General features: G+C 43.9%; 1 protein-coding gene across 2 annotated transcripts in view; it reads right to left on the bottom strand.

Annotated features, from left to right (window-relative positions):
• AHDC1 (AT-hook DNA binding motif containing 1) overlaps positions 1-25,148 on the bottom strand; it is a 79,962-nt gene that overhangs the window by 16,727 nt on the left and 38,087 nt on the right. The window contains exons 2-4 of one of the 2 annotated variants that reach the window (XR_006388389.1): positions 17,970-18,102; positions 16,858-16,904; positions 9,752-14,562 (exon numbers count right to left, since the gene is read on the bottom strand). Coding sequence is in view for 1 of the 2 variants with exons in the window: in XM_044288027.1 (XP_044143962.1) it covers positions 9,803-14,562; positions 16,858-16,904; positions 17,970-18,102 (4,940 nt within the window). In the remaining variant the exon portion in view is untranslated. The remainder of the gene's footprint in view (positions 1-9,751; positions 14,563-16,857; positions 16,905-17,969; positions 18,103-25,148) is intronic. The other variant, XM_044288027.1, reaches the window with a different exon arrangement.

Raw genomic sequence — 25,148 nt, 5'->3', positions numbered from 1 at the left:
CATGCATAACTTTTGGCAAACACTGTATAAATACAAAAGCGCCACTATTTTTTTGTTTAGTTTTTTTAGCATTTGCATGGGCTTCTTTTGCAGTTCTTCTCTGATGACTGTTGCATCTCACCTCACCTACTACTACTGTGAAAGTAAATTTATGTAGAGAATTTCTAAAATCATGGCCGGTCCAGTGACCCCTGTCTTACCCTTTGACTACAGAAAATCTTATAAAAAGTAAATGAAAAAATTCTGCACAAATACCTTTCTTATATCAGGCAGTGGACCCCTACATGCAGTATAATGGTATAGCCCATGGATCAGTCCTAGGTAATATATCCATGGCTTAAGTGAAACATGTGATAATTATGTAACACTCTTTGTACCATGGCATTCAGTGAACAACAGTGTTGCATAACATACATGTGCCAGCACACATCCATGTGATAAACAGGACAAGTGGTGGATTAATTTTATTGTGGTTCAATATACCGGTATATCACAGTATGCATTCACATGACTGATTGTCCCTAGGTGATTTGTAAAATGACTGCCTGTCTCTAAGAGGTATATCATATTATGAACAAAGTTTAGTGTTAGGGGAAAAAAAAAAAAAACAGATCTGCTTCTACACTGACAAACATGATGAAGAGCTGATGCTGTATGATGTAGTAGTAGTGTCTATATTACAAATAAATTAGAATATCGTGCAAAGTTCATTTATTTCAGGAATGCAGCTTAAAAGGTGAAACTAATATATGAGATAGACTCATTACATGCAAAGTGAGATATTTCAAGCCTTTATTTGTTATAATTTGGATGATTATGGTTTAAAGCTTATGAAACCCCAAAGTCACATTTTGAGATACCCTTTGCTCAGGGGGTATGGATTAATTAGCTGACTAGAGTGTGACACTTTGAGCCTAGAATATTGAACCTTTTCACAAAATTCTAATTTAAGTTATATTAATGCAACTCCTTTTAAGTTACATTACTGAAATAAACTTTTGCACACTATTCTAATTTTTGGAGTTTCACCAGTATACTATTTTCACCTGTTAGATACTTAGGCAGTTAATTGAAAGCCAGATCATGTGACATAAATAGATCACTTGACTGACAGTATTTGGTCCTATCCAGATGTCCTATAGAGGCATGTTACAGGACTAAAATGGGCCATCATTTTTTTCTTTAGTTTCTTTTGAGGGGCTACTATATGGATATAATGAAAGGTCTGCAAACAACATTTTAAATAGGTATATATCTTTTTAAATTCTAATTTGTTCTATATCCTATGCTCTGGTTTTAAATGTAATCATTATAACCAGAATACCTCTTTAAATGAATTACAAGTTCTGTTTAATATTTTCCAACAAAACTACATCAAACTGCTCAGCAACTTCTCTAACATGCTGCCTGCAAACTGTACTGCTTTTCATTGTGACCGTTTCTCTTTAAAATTGGGTTTTCCACCCCAAGATTTTTTTTTTTACCGTTTAAAATTGGACAAAAAACACAGTAGTAAGCTTACCAATTCCCCACCGCTCTTCCATGTTGGTGTCTATTAAGATTGATAATATGGCATGTCACACGCCTGCTACAGTCAAGCACTGCAGCAAGTGATAAGTTACTGTGCCACATGTCAAAATGGCACCACATCGCAGGAGCCAAGTAAACATCGACCATCACTCATAGTACCTAAGATCATAGCTTAAGGTAGTCAAAGCCATTCTCATCTCAGAGGGGTCATTTTTTCCCACAAACATTCTGTTGAAAAAAGCCTGAATATTTCTACTGTGAAAAAAGTAGATTATATTTAATTTTGTACACTTTCATTAGTGGGAATTGCATGGTAGACGATGGAAATTCCTATTGTAATTCATTAAGGAGAGCATCTGTAGATTTTGGATAAAAGGGGTTTAATTTCAACATTTACAGAGCTTTTCAAAAAGTAAAATCAGTCTGGCCTACCCCAAGTCAAGACAAGAGTTACAGATAAAAGGACATTCCTTACTCCATATTCATACAGCGAGTGTTACTTTAATGGGAAATGTACAAAGGTTACATTGAACAAGGGATGTGTACTTCCATGAACCTGGCCAAATCCAACCTTGGTTGCTTATTTGAAAATGTAAATTACAGATGCTGCATTATAAATGCCACTCTACAGTGCCTTCTCTATGGTAAAGATGACCATTTACCTAGGCTACAATGCATTTCCTGAACATCTCTATAATATGGTTGTACTATTCTGGCACACGTTTTCCCCCCTCTTTGCACAATGACAATAGTTGACATATGAACCCTATAAAGAAAATTTGTACCAATTATTAATTAGACCATCACACAGTACATGCAGTCTGGGCCAGAGTTACAGGTTGCATTACTCTTGCACAGTCAAGGGGAGTTTCCTTTCTTTCAGCTTCTGGTATTATTCATTCATCTCTTATTCTCCTACTTATTTTTTTTAGTGCTGCACTGACAGTGGTCAAACTGGATCCCCAGGCGCAATAGCAACAGGCAACAATTTCTCCCTGCTTATAATACAGGAAGGCAACCTATTTAACCCCCTTTTTGCTCTAAAGTGTGCTAAAAAAACAATATTCCTGCCTTCTCTCCTCCCACACAGCACTACAGAGAGCCTCAGTAGCATCCAGTTGTGATTTTGAGCTAAAAAGCTTTTTTTTCAATTGGTGTTTATTAAAAATATGGTATTTTTTGTCTTTTCCGTCATCTGGAGAACAGACCGACTCCTTATCTCTGCTCTCTGACATTATAAACACTCAAAACTCAATCCTTACCTTACTGATAAGAATGTAGCTTAAATAAGCATTTATGACCTCTTAATTTTATTTTTTAATAAGATAATTAAATGACTGGCACAAAGTGATAGTACCAATCACACAGCTAACAAACCAGTTAACCCTTTGTGACAGAATGGCTCAATATTTTTAATCAAGGCCAATTGAAAATATGATTTTGTCAAAAAACAAGTAGATGTCAGGTGTAAATGTGTATGTATTGTTTACTACTATATATTGCTCATTGCTGAACATGTATAAGTGCAGAAGTAGGGTGTATTGTGTTTTTGTCTGTCAATTTCTATATAGAAACTACATCCCTATACTATGGGAGTGTTTGAGGGTACTTTCACACTGGCGTTTTAGTTTTCCGGTATTGAGTTCCGTCACAGGAGCTCAATACCGGAGAAAAACTGATCAGTTTTATCCTAATGCATTCTGAATAGAGAGCAATCTGTTCAGGATGCATCAGTTCAGTCCCTCTTAGTTTTTTGGGACGGAGAAAATACCGCAGCATGCTGCAGTTCTCTCTCCGGCCAAAAATACTGATCACTTGCCGAAATGCCAGATCCGGCATTCATTTCCATTAAAGTGTATTAGTGCCGGATCCGGCATCAAATGTTCCAGAAAAACTGATCCGGCTTTCCAGTCTGCACATGGGCAGACCTTTAAAAATGCAAAGATACCGGATCCGTTTTTCCAGATGACAGCGGAGAGACTGATCCGGTATTTCAATGCATTTGTCAGACTGATCCGCATCCGGATCCGTCTGACAAATGCCATCAGTTTGCGTCCGGATTTCCGGAACTGCCTGCCAGAATCCTCTGCCACAAGTGTGAAAGTACCCACCCTGACTAACCCCTTTTCGGAAGAAAACATTTGCATAAGGCCTCAGGCACACGACCGTTGTGTGCATCCGTGTCAGTTCCGTGATTTTCTGCGGGCCCATTGACTTTCAACGGGTCTGTTGAAAACTCGTTGTTCATCCACGTCCGTGTTTCCTGTCCGTCAAAAAAATATGACCTGTCCTATTTTTTTGACGGACAACGGTTCACGGACCCATTCAAGTCAATGGGTCAGTGAAAAAACACGGATGCACACAAGATTGTCATCCGTGTCCGTGATCCGTAGGCTACTTTCATACAGATGGATCCGAAGATCCGTCTGCATAAAAGATTTTTCTGTGAAAACTCAGATTCGACAGTATATTCTAACACAGAGGTGTTCCCATAGTGATGGGGGGACGCTTCAAGTTAGAATATACTACGAACTGTGTACATGACTGCCCACTGCTGCCTGGCAGCACCCGATCTCTTACAGGGGGCTGTGATCCGCACAATTAACCCCTCCCTCCCCAGTTTTAATTTCATTGGTGGCCAGTGTGCCAGCCCCCCCCCCCCCCGCGCTCTATTGTATTAATTTACATCGGTGGCCATTGCGCCCCCCCCTCTATTGTATTAATTTCATTGGTGGTTAGTGTGCGCCCCCCCCCTCCCTCTATTGTATTAATTTCATTGGTGGCCAGTGTGCCCCCCCGATCATTGGTGGCAGCGGAGAGTTCCGATTGGAGTCCCAGTTTAATCGCTGGGGCTCTGATCAGTAACCATGGCAGCCAGGACGCTACTTGCGATAGTTACTTAGCAATATTAGAAGCATCATACTTACCTGCTGCGCTGTCTGTGACCGGCCGGGAGCTCCTCCTACTGGTAAGTGACAGGTCTGTGCGGCGCATTGCTTAATGATCTGTCACTTACCAGTAGGAGGAGCGCCCGGCCAGTCACAGACAGCGCAGCAGGTAAGTATGATTCTTCTAATATTGCTAAGTAACCATGGCAACCAGGACCGCAGTAGCATCCTGGTTGCCATGGTTACTCATCGGAGCCCCAGCGATTAAACTGGGACTCTGATCGGAACGCTCCGCTGCCAATGATCGGGGGGGGGGGGGGGGGGGGGGGACCCCTCCAATGAAATTAATACAATAGAGGGAGGGGGGGCCACACACTCTGTGTTAGATTATACTGTCGGATCTGAGTTTCCACGATCTAACTCAAATACGATGGTATATTCTGACAGAGGCGTTCCCATGGTGATGGGGACGCTTCAAGTTAAAATATACCATCGGATTGGAGAAAACTCTGATCCGATGGTATAATAGGGACTCCTGACTTTACATTGAAAGACAATGGGGGATGGATCCGTTTGCAATTGCACCATATTGTGTCAACGTCAAACGGATCCGTCTGGCTCCGCACGGCCAGGCGGACACCAAAACGACTTTTTCCTTCATGTACGTGGATCCTCCAAAAATCAAGGAAGACCCACGGAAGAAAAAACAGACACTGATCACGGAACTACAGAACCCTTTTTTGCGGACCGCAAAAAAAAAAAAAAAAAACACGGTCGTGTGCATGAGGCCTAATTTGGAGCACAAACTGCTTGTGCATAATTGAGATTTTGCAAGTTTTTTCAGCCGCGCTTGCGACTTTTCCAAGAAGTGGACGGAGAATTGTGGGAAGTGGTGTGGGCAGCAGTGTATGGCCAATCCATCACATTTATTGTAATATACACAAGGCAACTGGCACAGATCGTACCTGAAATCTACACAAGCTCCCTTGGTATAGATTTCAATTCTGGCATACACACACAGTGGATAGTCTGGCCAATTCTTGCCATATTTGCCGGATCTCTGTGGAAAAGAGCAATAAAAGGTTCTCTTTACAGCTAGCCATACACTTAAAGGGTTTGTCTGCTTTTTTCCATATTGATGACCTATCCTCGGGATAGGTCATCAATAGTGTTGCATAAACTTCAGTTTTGTAAGTTAGAGTATGTGCTGAATTGCGTTATGGATTCCGTTACCATGGACCATAACCGCAATTCCATGACGGAATGCTTTTAGAGGCATTTCATTATGCATTTTGTCATAATAGAAGTCTATGACCAGCATAACTGATCCGGACGATTTCAGTTATGCAGGAGTCCTCTCCTGCGTAACAGAAACTGGACAGATCCATTATGCTGTAATTTTTTTAGTTATAAATTTGGGAGGATCTGCGACAATTCCACATAAGCAATTATTCCTGTGTCAATGGGGATTTTCTGCATGAAATTTCCACTAGATCGGCAGTATAAATTGACATGCTATGGACTTAATCTGCACCACAGGTCAATTTAAACAAAATTTCCACATCATATAGACAAGATTTTGAAAATCTCTTCTACTTAACTAGTACTGTATTATGTTTGGATTATTAAAAATAAAAATAAATTAATTAATTTAAAAAAAAGTGTGCAGGTAGCCTAGAATATTAACAAATAGTGCAATAGATAGTAACAGCAACAAACTTATAAGATGGACAAAGGCTACTACCAAATGACAGTTGGGTATAGAATGCAAAGTTATTTGCCGATTAGTGTTTTGTAATGGGATTAGAGGCAAGATATTCATGATAGCAAACTGTCCAGATCAGAGAACCTCATTAAATCTGTCACCTAAATATTCTGCCTTGTACAGCTGGATTCATGGCGGAAGAGCGGTTGATCAGTGTGAGGAGGGTGTGAAAAGGCTTCAATCACAAATACAGCTAACTCAGTTATTCTTTTATTGCTCCTATCAACTAAATGGCACACTTCTTTTGCAATTCTAATGGAATAGACCTGTCTACGTAATATGCTGACCTTATATTGGACAGTCTATTCAGAAGGCCGATGGGTCAATCACAATGAGCGCTCTTCATCAGCTTTACTTTTCTACAAGTTGTGCTGCAGGTATACTGAGCTGTGAAGAACAGTCCCGGCAATTAGACAATGCAGCCATATCCACTACGCTACAGTAACTCCATCTACATCAGTGACTCAGCCGTGCAACCAATGAGGAAATCCCACATTGGTTTTATAGGGGGCAAGTAATGTGGTCCACACTCCATAATTAACCTGCCAGTCCCATGCTCTGTTCCACAGGTTAATGGGAGACCTACAGAGATGTAGCAATATGCATGCACATCCATTAGGCACATAGTTGAGACATTTGAGCAACATCGTTCCACACATGGTGCTCATGTGCACATTTCAAAACTACTGGGCATGCAAAATTTTATATGAAAACCCCCTGAGATGGTAGCACATTATCAATCACATTGCAGGCCTAGGTCTAGCAGCATTACTAAGAGATTATGATGGGTTCAAACCAGCATCCACAGCAATGGCAATGACTTTGTACATAGGGCTGAAAACGACAAAAAAAAATCCTCGATGCAAGTTTTTGGCATCAAGGACTCGTTTGTACCATGTGACCACGGCGCAGGAGTCAAGCGATTGCTATTACTCACAGCTACGTGGTGTCCAGCCGGCACCGCGATGCACTGTTCATCTGACTTACACGCTTCGTCAAGATGTAGTGCGCGTAAGCACGCACTATGACCTGACGCTGTGTGACATCAGGTCCCAGTGCGCATCACGTGAAGAGGATGGAAGAGCTGTGGAGTGTCTGTGGCGCCCCTAAAAGGAAAGGTAAGTATTTGATTTCACTGACGCTGCGGCTGGGCACTGATGGCATGGGGGAGTTCATGGCAGTGGGGGGAGCTGGAGATGCTAAGAACAGATGTCACTGGGAGGGGGAGGGCGACGACCTATTAATCGGTAGAATAGTTGATTACTAAAAAAATAAATAAATCAATAGCTGCAGTCCTACTTGTACAGCAGCACACTGAGTGTCTACGAATCAGTATAAGGGCACCTTCAAACATGGTGGGAACATCTGCCAGAAAATATCGGAGCAGAATTTTCATGTGCTAATTAGGATGCAAATTTCTTTTTGGATTTTGATGCGGATTTCTGTGCGGATTACATCCTCAACTGAAATGAATGGAGATATTCTGCTTCAGTAAAACCATAACACAGTTTTGCAGCAGAATGTTATTTCACAGCAAATCACAGGGCAGGGATCGACACTTTTCAACCCTACGGGATAAGGGCTCATGTACACGATTGTTGTTTGGGTCTGTATCAAATCAGCATTTTTTGCGGGTCGGATGTGGACCCGCTCACTTTAATGGGGCCGAAAAAGATGCAGAAAGCATACCCGTGTGCTGTCTGCATCCGCACGTCCATTCCTTGCTGCTGGCAAAATTACAGAACATGTCCAATCATTGTCCGCATTACGGACAAGGATAGGACTGTTCTATTAGGGGCCAGCAGTTCCGTTCTGCAAAATGCACATAGGTGGTTATTTTATTTTTTTGTGGATCCGCAATTTGCGAACCGCTAAACAGCCACGGGTCTTTAGACTGTATTTTCAGGCAGAATTTGCTGCCATGTGCAAAAAAGACACCCTAAATCTCGCAATGCAATCTTGCATGCCAAAAAAGGTTTTACCCTCATAAAAGCAGATTTGAGTGATACAGATTTCAAGAACAGCATGTGCAAGTGGTCTTCGGGTGTGGATATTGATGTGAATGGTGATCCGGATCCACATAGTCTCCATGGCAACAATACTGTCATTAGAGTCATCACTGCACCCTTATTAGTTGGGCCTGTAAAGTGGCCTTATGGTTATTACAACCTGTTTTTACAATTCAGAAGCGTTTTCTCCCAAGGGAGAAAATGTTATAAAGTAAGGCTACTTTCACACTGGCGTTTTGGCTTTCTGTTTGCGAGATCCGTTCAGGGCTCTCACAAGCGGTCCAAAACTGATCAGTTTTGCCCTAATGCATTCTGAATGGATAAGGATCCGATCAGAATGCCTCAATTCCGCTTTGGAGGCTGACACCAAAGCGCCGCTTGCAGCATTTTGGTGTCCGTCTGACGAAACGGAGCCAAACGGAACCGTCCTGGCACACAATGTAAGTCAATGGGGACAGATCCGTTTTCACCGACACAATCTGGCACAATAGAAAACGGTTCTGTCCTCTATTGACTTTCAATGGTGTTCAAGACGGATCCGTCTTGGCTATGTTAAAGATAATACAAACAGATCCGTTCAATGGATACAGACGGTTGCATTATCTGAACGGATACATCTGTGCAGATCCATGACGGATCCACATTAAATGCGGGTGTGAAAGTAGCCCAAGTATTATCTATTTCCCCAAATTTGGCTGCAGCAATGATGCTGTTTGAATATACAGCATGAGGGGTTGTGCCATACAATACTTTCACTCAAGTGTATTTTCAGCAATTACTCTAGCTCCCATACCTTGGGTAGTTTTTTTCCCCCCCAAAGTTACCTCATTTGCAGTTTTCACTTATCATCCATGCTTGAATCCTATTTCCTGGTTTGTCATGTGTCTGGTGTCCCTTCTTACCTTAGGGCAGTTTGATGTGTCCTGCAGAACATATGACGACACTAACCACACCTCTTGTTCTTACCAATGACATTTGCTATGTCCTACATCACAAGGCTCCAATGCAGGAGGTAACCTACAGCAACTGAATAATAAAACTGATTTGCCACAGGGTGCAAAATGGCAAGCTAATTACTTTTTATAAGCTATTATCCTACCATTCATAAGTTTAGTTCCCAATAGTATAAAATCCTTCTGCTGTGTTTCTTTTACTGACGACATTATTTTGTCAGTATTTTTCCCCCAAACAATCCTTTTTTTCGACATTGTAATAATCAGGTAGTCTAGCTGCAAATTAGAAAAAGCACATTGATCATAGTAAAGAGGCTACTATGTACTTCAATATAGCCAAATTTGCACTGCTTTATTAAATATTTCTGACGTCGTTTTCAAGAGTCACACATTATGGACAAGGTATGTCTGCAAAATACTTCTTTAAAAAAAGCCATGAGGTCACATATTCCCAGCAGAGATCTGAATGCGGAGAATAAATAAAATTAAAAATGACTCTGGATAAGTAGAAATAGTAAGTGGCAAAGAATGACCAAACATGCTTAGAATGCACACGACATTTAGTTTCAAAATTATAGCAAAAAAACATTATCTGCAGCTTCTCACCTCACCCCTTTGACTATGCTGCTCCTGATGACTCTGGATGTGCCACTCCCCCTAGAGGGATGTGACTGTGAAGTTGTCTTCTGGGATGCTCTCGGGTCCCAGAAAGCCACCCTTCAGATTTGGGGGTGACAGGACTGGGGGACCCTGGGGGGGAAAGGCCGGGTAACGATAGGAATCCTGGAGCTGCACCATTGAGTCTCTTTGCACGGGGGAATGGGTAATATCATTGAGCAAAGGGCAGGGGTATGATGATCTATGATGCCCCCTTACCATGTCCAGCGTCTCTTTGTCTCTTTTGGGGCTTGGGATGTGGGGGCTCAGACAAGATACTACTTCTCCCCGCCTACCCATGAAGTCTGAAAGTAACCCACCCTTTCCATCATAGGGGGGACTGCGGGGTGGGTACCAGTAGCCAGCATTCTTGCAGCTGGGAGGATCATAGCGGTGGTGCGTTGATGGCTGGGGAGGCAGCTGCTCCCTACAAGAGGGCAAGTGGGGAGTGAGGCTATGTTTCAGGGTATCACAGGATGAGTGGGGAGGCGGCACAAGTTTTCTTCCCTCCCCCGGCCGTAGCTCAAGAGTAGGGGAGCAATTAGGAGAAAAGGGAGAGTCTTGTAGTGGGTGATCATATCCCAAGCCAGGAGGTGGTGGTGGTGGTGGATGAGGTGCTCCAGTACTGGTGTTGCCAACTGTAGGGAGATGGGGAAAATGTTTACCAGGATCAAGTTCTGTAGACTGAGGGCCCAGCCCAGGAGAGTCACTCTGGAAGCCAAATGTGCCATCAGAAGGGGTAGATGGGTTCATGGAATAAGGTCCAGAGAAATCACATGTAGGCTCCCTCTCACCCACCCCATACGCCCGCGAGTGGGAGGGCAGAGGGGACATGCTGCTGTCCCCACTATAGCAGTCCAGTCCTAAGTCTGAGGTGTCCTGAAAGAGGGAATTGACTGAGGAAACAGGTGGTGGAGCAGGTGGTTTGGGGGAAAATTTGGCTTTGCCTGAACCTCTCTCTTTCTTGCTGGCTGCACAGCTACCACCTCTCCCTCCTCTTGGACCCCTGGGGCCACCGCCTCTCTTGGTTGGAAAACCTGCTGGTGGAGCAGTTGCTGATGATGAGGAAGATGATGGGGAGGATGATGAGAAGCCTAGGTGATGGGGTTGTTGGTGTGATTGCTCAAATATGTCTGCTTTCTTCCTGCGTCCTCTACCAGGTTTAGCAGATTGGTGAAAGAGGACTGTCTGGTTCCAACTATATCCTGGTGCTGATGATGTGTCATTCCAGTCCATCATTAGCTTTTCAAGGCTGGAGAGACTTGACTGACCTTCACTGGAGGAGGCTTCACTATTGGCCCTTCGATAACCAGCACTAGGTTGCGTGTACTGTGTGCTGTCAGATGATGACTCTGACATGTTGTCAGTATTTTGCTTAGCCTTCTGTGGCGTATAATTACTAATGTCCAAGATAACATTGGATTCTGTCATGTGGCAATCAAACCCTGGCCCATAAAGCTGACCAAAGCTCTCATTACCCCAATCTGACTGGCCATAACCTTGACGAAATCCCCACTGACCTGTACCTACAGATCCTGTAAAGTTGCGGTTGTTCTCCCCAGGAAACATCGGACCAGAGACCTTGGGCACCATATACCCAGCTGGTGAAGAGGTACTTGAACGACTTTCACTTCTAAGTGGTGGGAAGGGTGGCAACTCTGTGGTGTTGAAAAAGGGAGTTTTAGCTGTGTTATTACCGGTCCCTGTTGATAATTGTTGTTGCTGGCTGAAACTTGTGCTGCTATGGGCACTGCCTGGTGATGAAGGGAGGCTATTACCTCCACCACTAAAGGAAAAGCTGCAGTCCTTATTACCTAAACAGTCAGGAGGAGCTGGATACTGCTTGTTTGGTGCAAATATACCATGACCAGGCAAATTCTGTCCACTAGATCCAGAAAAGCCTCCAAATTGGCCAAAGCCTCCAGCACTTTGGGAGTTAGGAGAACGTGACAGCAGCTTCTGAAAGGCATCTGAACCACGGCATTCTTGTTGAGAAAGTGAGACAAAATTTGCATTTCCCCGGTTTGGAGGGAATGGTTGCCTGGCAGCTGTTGAACTTTGGTATGGTGATTCTTGGGTACTAGATTTTGCACCGCGAGAATTCGAATAGGGCTGGAGTGCCCTTGGGTTTGGGGACGCAGATGACCCAGAAAATGCAGATGCAGATTTTCTTGCTTCCTGTCTCTGAACAGAAGCAAAATCCACAAGGTCTGAGGAATCGTCTGAGTCCAACAGAGACCGGAAATAGCCAGTAAAAAGCCCATGATGATCCTGCCCTCCACTTTCAGCCTGAGACAAAGAGCCTGTTCCAGTATAATAATTTTGACGGGATGGTGACCCACTATGCAAAGAAGAAAAGCTTCTGTGCTCAGATCCTTGGTAATTACAGTGCCTGCCACTTGACTGACTATGTGATACCTGTGTCATCCAAGGCCCACCTTTGCCTTCACTTCCCCACTCAGACATGCCTGGAAAACCTAAACCAGACTCTCCTCCTATTTCGCCAAGCAAAGCACCATTCTTTCTAGATCTTCTTTTGCGTTTGGGCTTGGCATTGGGATCTGGTTCAGCCTTAGGTTGTCTACGTTTTCTTGGCTTTAAAGGGTCAACAGGTCTTGGTTTGGATTTTTTCTTTCCAATCCCTTCAAAAAAGTCACTAAATGAACAGCGAGACAGTTCTGCATTATGACTATTACATCCACCACGACGACCAGGCCCTCCACCACGTCCACCTCTTCTCCTATAACCCTGGACTCTGTGTAAGTATTGTGAGATATTATGAGTTTCAGGAGCCTGGTGTACTGAATCGGGCAGTGTTGGGGTCCAACAGCGAGGTGGAGAAGTGCGTCCAGTCCCTTGACTCTGACGGTTCAGAAAAGCAAGCTTTGCCAGGACGTCACTGTATTCAGATTTGCTGTCATTGGTGTCAGCTACATAGGAAGGTTGAGGAGATGCCAATTTTTGCTTTCTTCTTCTTCTCTTCTTTATTAATTCTCCTTCGGAGACTGCTGGAGCTGGCTGGGGAGTTGGTGGAGGTGGTACAGATGGTTCAATAGGAGAGGGCTGAGGCATCATAGGTGGAGTGTCTCTAGCCAGAACCAGGTTTTTGGGTGGCCGCCCCCTTCTCCTCTTAAGGATGATTGGTAGCTCACCAGGTGGGAAAACCATTACAACATTCCGGCCATTGTTTTTCATCTTCAGTAAAGAGGTGGGTCCAGGGCCTGTACCACCAATCAGTTCTCCTCCTTCAACACTAAGAGTGCTACTAAATGAAGATACTTTATAGCTTGTTTTATTTCTCCTCCCCATTGGCATTGGGATTCTGGCAATCCGAACTACCATTTTGCGTATACCCCTACGTTTTGGTTTTTGTGGTGGGCCCTGCTCTGCATTCACATCAACTGCAGTTTTCTGATTAAAAGAAGGAAGTGGAAATACCGAGTTCTGCTCATGAGTTCTATATGCTCTAGGCTCCTCAGGTGTTTGTTGGTAAGGAGGCATCACATATGCTCGAGAAAGACTTTCAGATGCTCGAGGTCTTCCAGGTCTTCTTCTCCGACCCCTACCAGGTCTATCCCCCCGACGGCCTCTGAGACCAAACCTGTGGCCTCCACGAGTGGAAAATGGGGTTCGTCTCAGGGTTTCTGATGTCACAGAAAAGAGAGGTAGCATCCAGGGCATTTCTTCCATTCTTGGCTCTGCCATAACTTCTGTTTCTTTGTGTTTCTCCAACCTTTTTCTACACTGCTCTGCCCTACTTTCATCATCTGATGACTCCCCTTCATCCTCATTCTCTGTCCTCTCTACATCTTTAACTCTTAAATTTCTCTCTCGAATCGCAAGTGCATTACCCTGCTCCACTTCAGGTATTATCTCCTCCTTGTCTTCCTTTATCATTCTTACTCCTAATTCATCTTCCTGCTCATCTGGCGACTCTTCAGGTTTACTAACAACTTGATCCTCCCCTGACTCCTCTTCCTGTTTATTGTCATCATGTTCTTCACCAGATTCCTCTGCCTGTTTTCCTTTCCTTTGCTCTTGCCTAAAACTCTCTGCCTGCTTACTTGGCTCTTGTTCTTCACAATATTCCTCTTCCTGTTTATTTTCTTCCTGCTCCTCCCCAGACTCCTCCATTTCTTGCCTATCATAGCCCTGCTCATCCCCTGATGACTCATCTTTATTTTCATTTTTCTGCTCTGCCTGCTTTTTATTTGCACTGTCCTCCCAATTGTTGCTGTCTAACTCTTCCTGTTCCCTATCCGGCGTACTCTGTGTTGGTTGTGGCTCCATCCAGGCAAGGGCTGCTAACTCTCTAAGAACATTTGAACTAGCAGATTCATTTGAGTCTGGGTTGGGCGATTCAGGGCTTGGCTCCTTGGTATCAATTGTTTCTGAAGGCTTTTCTTCTGGGCTCCGCAGTCCACATGCAAGACTCTGAGAAAAGAAGCTGTACTGTAATCCGGGCTCTACATCCTCATTCTCAGATGGAGGGCTAACATGAGTATAATCAAGATGGACACCACTGGATCGTAGGTCATTGGAAAGTTGGCTAAGGTCCTTCATAATATCCATCAAACGTACAACTGGCTGTAGATTGACACGGCCATTGCCACATTTGCTTTTGAGTAGAGCAATAATTCCATCAACACCTAGCTTTGTGGTTCCTGCAGGTGTACGACAGAAAGATTTGTTTGAACGGCTGCAAGAATGCTGGGATCGACTATCTTCTCCTTGGTGTTCAAGCTGGATAGATCTAGAATCTGTAAGAGAAACCCAAATTAGTAAAAAAAATAATTCAACAAGGATAAATATAGTTGAAATTCCACTGGCTTTACACAAGCATAGTTTTTTTCCTAACCTAACAAAATTACTTAATAGAATGAAAACACCATTTGTCAGACTTTCAGCAAGAAAACAGGAATCAATTAAAGATCTGTCAGCTTTTCTGATATTGTCTGTTTTAATAAATACCTGTATTCCTCATAATATAACCATTCTGGAGCATATGTTATGAGAACTCTGTTTGTGCTGATAACGTTATCCCTCCTAGAAATATATGAATGGAAAACGTGGGTGTTTCAAATCCCCTTGTCAAAGGAATATGTCAGTGCAGTATCCAATACTGTCAAGCAATGGCTGGATAGTGTCAGCCAGTGTATGGACTCTCTGCCTTTCAATTAGTGACACTTCCTCAACTGGTAACGCCCAGTTATCAATGTATCGATACATTTCCAAGAGGAATAATAAAGGAAAGGCACAACACAGAGTTATAAGAAAATATCCTTCAGAACTGTCATTTCAGGAAGAATTAAACTATGCAGTGAATTAGAATTGTCAGGAGGTGACAGATCCGCTAACACTTTGTTGTCTCCATCTTTAGCTAACACATGTCAATAAAGGTAAAGCTTTGCTAGCTTAATGTAACCGGGTATGGCACGCAGCAAGACCAAATAAGAGGAAGATTATCAAGGTATGTAAAGCTTTAATTATGTAATATCTAGCTTTTAATTCTAAATTTAAAGCACACCTCTCACTACAAAATGCAGCACAATCTGCAGGCAGCACGATATGGAGCAGGAGGAGCCGAGCTGATTGATATATAGTTTTATGTGGAAACATTAAGCAAAACTTGCAATTTATACATTTAAAAGAGCATCTGTCAACATGATCAACCATGTTAAATCAGGCATACATCGATACATAAAAAATACCCGATTATGACTCCAAGAGCTGAGACTGTCTCCTGGCTCAGTGGATCTCCTACTGCTCTCCAAGCACTGCATATTCCAATTAAGCAATTGCTCAGTTGGAATCTTCACTGCCTGGAGCACAGCGGAAGATCCACTGAGAAGCCGCCGAGACTGTGATACACGGTGTAGGCGCAAGATGACCAGGCCAGACGAGTTGCGAGTTGTCTAGCCCTGTCAAAACCAGGGGAAGGACTGAAGCTGTAAGGGTTTAACAAGCTGGTGCTCCGAGAGCTCTGGCCAGCCCCTCAATGCTGCAATTAAATCACTTGCATATAAATAAAAATGCCGTTCTCTCAGCAGTGAGGCAATGAATAGCATTCTTTGCGTTAGGCCCCTTGCACACGACTATCGTTTTTTTTTCGGTTAGCAAATTGCAGATCCACAAAATACAGATCCCTGCCATGTGCATTCCGCACATCCCTACCTATGTTAAAAATGCTTATTCTTGCCCACAAAACATACAAGAATAGCAAATGTTCTATTTTGTGGGAAGGTGGAACAGGTATAAGGATGTGGACAGCACATGGTGTGCTAGCCTCATTTTTTTGCAGCCCCATTGAAATGAATGGTTCCAGATCTGATCCACAAAAAAAATGCAGATCGGATATGGCAGGGATGGCCAACCGGAGGCTCTCCAGCTGTTGCAAAACTACAACTCCCAGCATGCCAAGACTGCCTACAGAAGGACATGGTGGGAGTTGTAGTTTTACAACAGCTGGAGAGACAGAGGTTGGCCACCCCTGCGATATGGACTAAAAATATGGTGGCGTGCCTGGTGCCTAAGTATACAGAGATAGCCGTCAGTCACTTAAAGCTGTTCATGGGAGAAGGGTGCTCTTCAAGAGGACCCGCCACCGCTCCTGACATGTCTGTTTTAATAGCTTTATGCATTTCCCATGTAATAACAAATCAGGAGCATCTATTCTTATGGCTCCATGTTGTGCCGTTCCTTTATTATCTCTACTATGAATGAATTGCTAGCAGTCTGCAGTAAGGGTACAGAGGGGAGGTAACATGGGATTGGGGGGGGGGGGGGGGGGGCGGCGGCAGGTACACCCCCTTCCCTCTGCTCTGTACCCTTACTGAAGGCTAATAGCCTTTCCCACAAAACTATACAAAATCTGCTCAGCTTCTCCTGATCTACAACATGCTGCCTGCACATTGCACTTCATTATGTGATGACAGGGCTTCTTTAAGACCATCATAATGCAGCAACATGAATTGTAGAATTCATCATGACTAAATACTAGGGTAAATCAGATGGAACATATAAATGAATCATGTGGTTGATGCAAATGTCCTTACTTTCTTGCCTGTCTTGCTTCGAACTTCTCCCACTGTACTTGTGGTCTCTGTATAAAAAAAAAAAAAACATTTAAATTAACACAAATTATGACAGTCTTAACCAGACAATAGAAATATATGCAAACAGGACAATGAGATTGAAAACCATGAGACAGAAAACTAAAAAGCACGCTTTTACACGGGCCAAGGATTTGGACAATGATCAGAAACAAATGCTTGTATGAACGTATGTTCCCAAGAAAAGTCCTGTGTAAAGATGTTGGTAGTTCTGGTCGTTTGTTGGGTGACTGCATCTTTAATGCAGCACCAAAAATCCTGATTTGTCGGCAGCACACCTCCCTGAGAGCTGCTGCAAGGGCCATTTTCTGCAGCTGCTCTCTGCCCTGTCCAATAGAAAGGAACTTCTAAGAGGAATAAATTACCTGATTGATTCTTAGGTTTTTCTTAAGTCTATATCCATACAAATAAGAAAAACATTAAGAGACTTGTCTGGTTTTTATTTTTTGTCTTCAGACCGAGTCACGCTCACTTGACTAATCCCCCACAGCTTATGCTCCGCTGATTTCCAGATCCCTGTTGGTCTCTGCTATCTGGTCCCTCTTGACACAAAGGAAATGTGTTCAATCGCTGGCTGTAGCAGTGACCCACCTGCTACAGGATGGAGGTAGAGGGTAAGAGGGAGTATGCCTTTTTAAAGGCTGGACAACCCCTTCCAAAGTGTTTGACGCATTTAGATATCACATTATGACAATAAGGTAGAAAATAAAGACCTTTCTTTTGCTTTTAGTTTAAGGTCATCAGCATCATCTTGGGTGGTCAATGTTACTAGAGAAATAACTTAAAAATACACCACTAAAGCCGTCTTCAGGTGTAAGTTAACTTGCCGTGCCTTTTTGAGAAACTAAGCAGGAGGCTGAAGGCCTTTTGAGAACAATATCAATAAGCATCTTTGGTGCCTAGAAAGCAAAATCTGCCATTATATGTAACCTCCTGCAGAAAGATTTCAGGTCTCTGGATCAGGGAACATGCCATGGCAGTATCTAAAAACGTGGCCGTGCAAAGCTTTACAGCTTACATACTATTTACATTACAGGTGACATGCATATGCTCACCTTGAACGAGGGTGTCTACAGACTAGAGTCACTCTGCGGCCCCTCTCGGCCTCCTTTGAATGTGGAGGACGCTTTTCGGCAGGAGTATCTCCATTTTCCAGGCTAGGGGGGACAAGGCCAGCAGCACTGACATCTGTAAAAGAAAGAAAACATCACATTTGTGGCACTTTTTGTCCATTGGTGCTATTCCTATACATTAGTGCAATTAAGTATATCCACCAAGGACAAGGCACCTAAACATTTAGCAGTGTCATTGGATCACACTGAACATACCTCTCTTGCCCAAACCCTTCTTTGGCAACCATTGGACTTGTTTAGCTCCTTCGTGTCCCTCTCTACCTTATTCCCCAGTTTCTCCCTCCCCCTATTTCCTCTACTCTTCTCTCCCCTGCTGTCTCTCTGCTCCTGCCTCTCTCCTCCTTTCTCTCTTTCCTGTTATCTGGATCTCAGTATCCAGCAGAGTGGTGTATATATAATGTGTCTCTCTTCTCCACATACTGACACAAGTCCTCACACCTCCAGGCTGCATGCTCTCCCCCTCCTCTCTTCAACTTAATCCCATGATCTCCTCACGCCTCTCCTCAAGGCTTCACGCTTTCTCCCGCATCCTCCGCTCTGCCATCTATAACTCACCTTAGCCTACAAGAGCAGGATGCCTCGCTAGATGCCTAGCCATTCATCCTTATTCTTTTGTTGTTTTTCTATATCTGACAATACATTCCACAAGCCATTATACTGAATTATGCCCTCTCTGGCTGCAGGCACTATGCCAACCTTTCCTATGTGCTGAGGGACCTTTATGTGCGCATGTGTGCACCTGTGGCCTCGCAGCACCTGTCTATTCAGGGGTGTCTTTGCCTCTGCAAAACCAGTGCTTTCACAAACAATATGCACACATTTAGAAACATTCCTATCCGAATTAGAAGCATCTTCCAAACATGCAAAACAATGTTTCTCTCTAGAGAAGCAGCATTATACACCGCACCAAAAATTGTGGATTGCCTCAGAGGAACATACAAAACACCATTATTTAGTCTGTACTAAAGCAATAAAGGCAACATGTTGCATGGCACAGGCAGGAGGAGCTGAGGAGATTGCCAGTTTCCTGGGAAACAACTCAGTCTTTATTCATTCACATTCCTGCTGAATGTGTTGGAGTCCAGTGGGCGGTCCTAAAAGGGGTTTACAAGACTAATGAAGCTATCCGAGTTACCCCGGCAGCCCCAGCAAAGTGATACGTACCCCTTTTCTTCACTGCTGCTTCCAACCCTAAGCACTGGTCCTCCCAGCCGCTAATGTCATCTTCCTGACTGCAGCGGTGACACAGTTCACCATGCAGCCAATCACTGGCTTCAGCAGTATATGGGATCACTGCTGAGGACAATGATTGCAGGTGAAGCCATAAAGCTGACATCAGAGGTGGGGAGGACCAGAGCATAGAGCTGGTAACGGCAGGGGGAAAGGGGCAGAAAATGCTTCTTTTGTTATTTTAGCAGATAAGGGGCTGCACAAGTTTTTATTAAACTTGGACAAACCATGGTAAGGTGGGCGAATAGAGGTCCATCCAACAAACTGGCTTGGAGGTCAACCACCACTAATGGGCTCTGCCTCGTCCCCACATGATTCAGAGGATGGGTCATCGGAAACCAGAGCTAAATGAGAACGATCTCACATTACTACATATAAATACACTCAAACGTGCCCTGAGCGTGACTGCACCTTGGACATAGGCTGACATTGCAATGAGGTTCTCCTCATATACCTATATAGTCAGACATCAGGAAGTGAGCTTGTGTCACAGCTGAGTGTATGTGGGGGAGGGTAGAGGGCAGACAGATGGTGCAGTGATAAGAGGAGGGAGCAGGCATTGGATTCCAGGCACAGGACTAATTATAGCTGCCCTCCTCCCAGAATGCTTTGAGGCAGAAAGCACTCAGCCAGGGAACCACATCCTGGCAAAGCATTCCCTTTCCAGCCAGAAAGCCCTGCAGACCTTGGCATTTTGACCAACCTCTTTCTTGCCTGAGAGCAGCATGTGACAGTATAACCCTTTCTGCTCCAACACCACGTTCTAAAACCTCTCTGACCAAGATGAAACCCTCCGCCTGATACAGTACTTATCAGGCAACAACAGACTCTGGCCTTACTCCGAAACACAAAGAGGCCATTCCCAAATATGTATTGTGTGGCCGGTTGAATACCAGAAGCATATAGGTGTGAGATTAGACCATGGAGATGGTAGTATTGGGGCACCGTTACTCTACAAGACACTACGGTAGGATGAAGAACATTCTAGTGATACCGTCAGGTTAGTGGCCTACGGCTGATCTGCAGATTTCATCCCATTACAGGAAGGTTTTGGGACTTTCCAGGTGAACTAAGCCTTCTGCACAAGTTTCGTCTGCAGTCACTGGCCCCTGCTCCTCATACATGGCGGCATTTTTAACCAGCATCCACACTAGTTATTGGTAAGTGATCGCATCTCAGGCCAATGCAGAAAAATGTGTTCTTCCCAGCAGATGTCTCTCTCTACTTCTTTTCCGACTACAAAGACCTGCACACTAACTCCTTCCTTCCCTCCCTTTCTCCTGTCTGTCCTGTCTCCTCTGTCTCTCTCATCCTTTATTTATCTGCTTCCTCCTGTGTGCACAGATTAGCTGCTCCCCGCTGGATCCAGGATCTGTCAGACAGGCAGATAAAATACACAGCTACAAACAGAGAGGGGGTGTGCAGATACTCAGCATCATTATACAGCTCAGCGTGTGCATTTTCTGTACAGATACTGAGTGCCACTCTCTGTTCTAACAGGATGCCGCTGTACCGGGCGTTACATGTGGTAGGGCAGAGGGAGCAGGAGCATGTTGCCTGGATACCAAATGTGGAAGTGGGTCATGCAGCAGTGGGGACACGGTGACATCTGAACGGGGAGTGCTCACCATTAACCCATGTAGTGCCAAGGACCTGTTGTGTCGGGAACGACACTCAGCACTAGTACTGGCCAGGTCGGGCTAGTGTAAATACACATAAATCTTGATGTTTGCAGCAAAATTTGCCTGAAACCACCAAGTTTTACATTGGGTGGGGGAAAGGGGGTCCTAACTAAAGAAGTCCAGAAGTTGGAAGAAAAACTCTAAAACAGATATCAGACGACTAAGCACTCTCCATTCAGCGCATACTGCTTATACAAATTACCAAAGCATAGCTATTTTATGACCACCGGTGACTACCATCTGCAGTCATGGAGAGAAGGCCATTATGATCCCTTAAATATAAGAGGTCACGGCTGAGATCTACATACACACATTTACATACCAGCAACGGTCTTTACACATTAGTACAGCAGCTATAGCGCAGTATTCATGTACAGTGGACTAGACGGGTGGGCACTAGAAATCAAGTTACAACAAATTTAGGAGCGGTTGTGTAATGTTAAGATGATATGTTGCAGATACCGCCATTTTTTGGCAGCTCGAGCCCCACAAATGATACATGACCCCAACCTGTAATACTATCACATACACATGCCACTATATAGGGGGGTTGTTCCGTACGGTACAAGGCGTGGACAGCATCTCTTAAAGACGATTGATTTTCCTTCCCAATTCTAGCACAGCTAAGTGAATTTTTTTCCAGACATTGTACATCTATAGACACATTATGTGCGCAGGAAGCTTTTATTCCAAGCTGTCTCTGGCTGGAAGGTGACAAGGTCACTTTATCCCCAGAGCTGACAGTGACATCATATGACAAGGGAGGGGTGTCTTCTTACTTACAAGGTGCTGGTTACCATAGGTACAGCGCTCAGCAAGGAAAGTGTTACTCCATCGCTGTGCTCGGCAGGGTGCTCTGATGCAAAGCTCTACAGATTTCGGAGGCAGGAAGACGACTGGGATGAGCCAGCTGACAGGAAAGGGTTACACATTGCCACACTGCAGTGAATGGTCTCACAGTCTGACCTCTCTCAGTGTAATCAGTTCAGTGATTCGGACTCTGCCGGCTAGAGATGGCTATGCTGCTGGAGCTTTCTAAATAGAGAGCAGATGGGCCCCAGTATAGCTGACTTGGCCAGGGAGCGCTGATACAGAGAACAAAGCCACGGAAGCACGTTTCTCAGAACAGACTTTTACAGCATTTTAACAGCTAAAGTGGTCACCCCGATTTACACCACCTATTAAAGGGGCACAAACATACAGGATTACACAGTATTTATTTCCTGGAATTAATATAGCGCCCCCTATTCACACTGCAGTTAGCAGACATTGGTGGAGGCTTCCACTACTCACATTTTTTACATGAAGCCAACTGACTCCAGCATATTTTTGGAACAAATCAGAGTCTCTAGACAAATCAACCAAGAAAAAAACTGAATGCAGATGTTCCTGGACCCCCTGGGGTTACCGATTTATCCACACTTTCTTTTAGTAGATTATTAATATTAGCCTTGGAAAAGATTGGCAATTTGTTATCTTTCTATCCCACTGCAGAGGTTTACAGAGAGTATATCAGTCCACGTCCCCTCTAAGGATGACAACCTAATTTCTTTGAGACACCAGCAGATGCTAAGGTCACAAGAGGGTTATGAGCCCCATTATCTTTTTGGAAGGTGTGAGGAGAACTATTCGTTATGTACATGATGCCCTGGTGGAACCTAACCATACTCCTATCACTGTGGACAACCAGTATATCCACTGCTCGTACATTGATAAAAAAAAAAAAAAAGGTATTTTGACAGTGAAGGCAAACGGATAAATACACTCGGGCTTCTGTTTTCTGAGCCTTGGTGAGGGAGGGCTACATAGACCATGTGGCCCTTTTCTGCCATCATGGTTGTACATTTCTTTACTTTCAGATAGGACCACACAACCCTAGTGGCCAAGTATGCTTGAGATTTCTCTGAGGCATTGCCAACAATCGTGTGCGTACATTTGAGTGCTACATGGACGAGCTTCAGCTTGTACAAATGAATCATACGTTTTCACATAGGGATCAATTACTTCAAAATGATGCGTCTTTAAGCCTCATCCAGCAAGACATCTTTCTAGCGTGTGCTGAAGAGGAAGACTGCACACATGGAAATGTATCTAGGAGAGCATGGACATAAAATACTAAAGAATACTGCTACCACATTCCTCATTACTTTGGTACAAGAGCAACAGAAATCAGATTTACATGATTCAACATTTACCAAACATATACTAATTCAATTAGAGATGGGTACTGGAATGCATATAAGGGTATTACCACGGGGGGTTCAGCCTCAAACCTGCGGAAAAATCTAAGTGTCACATGTGGATTTGAGCATTTGCTGCAGAAGGCACCCTTTGCGTTAGGCTACATGCACACGTCCGTTGTGTGTTTTGCGTTCAAAAATGCCTATAACTGCCTATTCTTGTCCACAAAACGGACAATAGAACATTTTTATTTTATTTTTGCGGACCAGGGAACGGAGCAATGGATGCGGACAGCAAATAGAGTGCTGTCCGCATCTTTTGCCTGCCCGCATGAAGTGAATGGGTCCGCATCTGAGCCGCAAAAACTGTGGTTCAGCTGCGGACCAAAACAATGTTTGCGTGCATGAGGCCTTACAAGGGTGAAAATCCGCTGCATAAATTGTCATTCTGAAGATTAAAAATCCTGCTGCTGCTTTTTTTTCTGAAGAGTGTGAATGATATATTATTTTTTTTTAAACAATTTTATCCACTCACTGCTGTAATGTGTTTTGGTTTTTCTGCCCATGGCGGCAAGTCTGTCAAGCATGAACATACCTACCGGTCCCAACAATTAGGGTATTAAATATTTGATAGTTGGGCTATCTATAGGCACAGCTTCCTTGAGGAGGAGCCTGAATGGAGCAGTCATCGAGCATGTGCCTTGAAGTTCCATTTAAATGGAATCTGGCAGCAGTTTTATGCTGCTAGGTTCTAACAGCTCCAGCGCGTGCCAAGGAGTCCCCATATTCATGAACTGCTTGCTCTCCCCGCCCCCCCAGCCGCTGATTGACAGTTTTTTTTCCATAAGAATCAGCAGCTGGTGGGCGGGGAGATACAGGCGCTTATGAATATCAGGACTCGTTTGGCACGCGCTGGAGCTGTTTAAGGAGACCTGCCACTAGTTTATGCTGCTCTTAGTTAGGACCCCATAAAACTGGTGACAGATTCCCTTTAAACTCTATAGCAGGCATGTCCAAACTGCGGCCCTCCAGCTGTTGCAAAACTACAACTCCCAGCATGCCCTAATAGCTGTAAGCTATCCAGGCATGCTGGGAGTTGTAGTTTTGCAACAGCTGGAGGGCCGCAGTTTGGACATGCCTGCTCTATAGTGTCACAGAAATGACCAAGCACTTCCACAGCTTCCTGGTATAGGTAAATGGCAGGGGGTCACACATGACAGAATACCTAGAGATTTGCCATTGTGGATCTTCGGGGGGCAAATCGATAGCGTTGTACAGCACCAGCAAAGTGGACAAGAATTTCAGAATTCTGATCCACACAGTACATAAAAACAAAAAAAAAACAGCACAAAAGCTGCGGTATTGAGAATTTAAAATCCAAACCATGTCCATTTATGCAGAGGATTTCTCGCTTCTGAAGGAAAGGATGAATTCTGCATCAAAAATATATGTAATAAGCAACAAAAATCACAACAGATTTTTCCGTGATGTGTGACCCCGGCCAAACATGTGCCCCAGCACATCCCAGCTAATCTATTAACAATCAATTTTTAATGAATAACAGAAAAACAACCTGCACCTCAGCCACAACTCTAACATCTCCTGGCTGGCCCTACCATGACAACCATACTATAACCAATCCTGCAACGCATGTCCATCACATCACCAGGACAGATTGTTATCTACTGGAAGAAACAGACGATTCCAATAAATGACTGAAAGCAGAGATCCTGAAATCCATGAAGAATTGATTGAGAAATGATATCATAAAATGGGATTATTATACGGTTATATTTATTCTGTAATTAACTGTCACTAATGTCATACTGTAAAATGGTGTTAAAGGGGTTGTGGCAGAAATAAGGGAATTTAAATAACTAATACTCATCTGGAAAATCTGCCGCCGCTGTCCTGCATTGATGACGTCACAACTACCCGCACTCAACCACTGTACGACAGCAGAGACAGTCAGTGAGTGTACCCAAATACTGTTACTCTAGCATAGTCCT

The sequence above is a fragment of the Bufo gargarizans genome, chromosome 3 (assembly GCF_014858855.1).
Source record: "Bufo gargarizans isolate SCDJY-AF-19 chromosome 3, ASM1485885v1, whole genome shotgun sequence".
Classification (NCBI taxonomy): Eukaryota; Metazoa; Chordata; class Amphibia; order Anura; family Bufonidae; genus Bufo; species Bufo gargarizans.
This window is presented reverse-complemented; position numbering and strand designations above follow the sequence as displayed.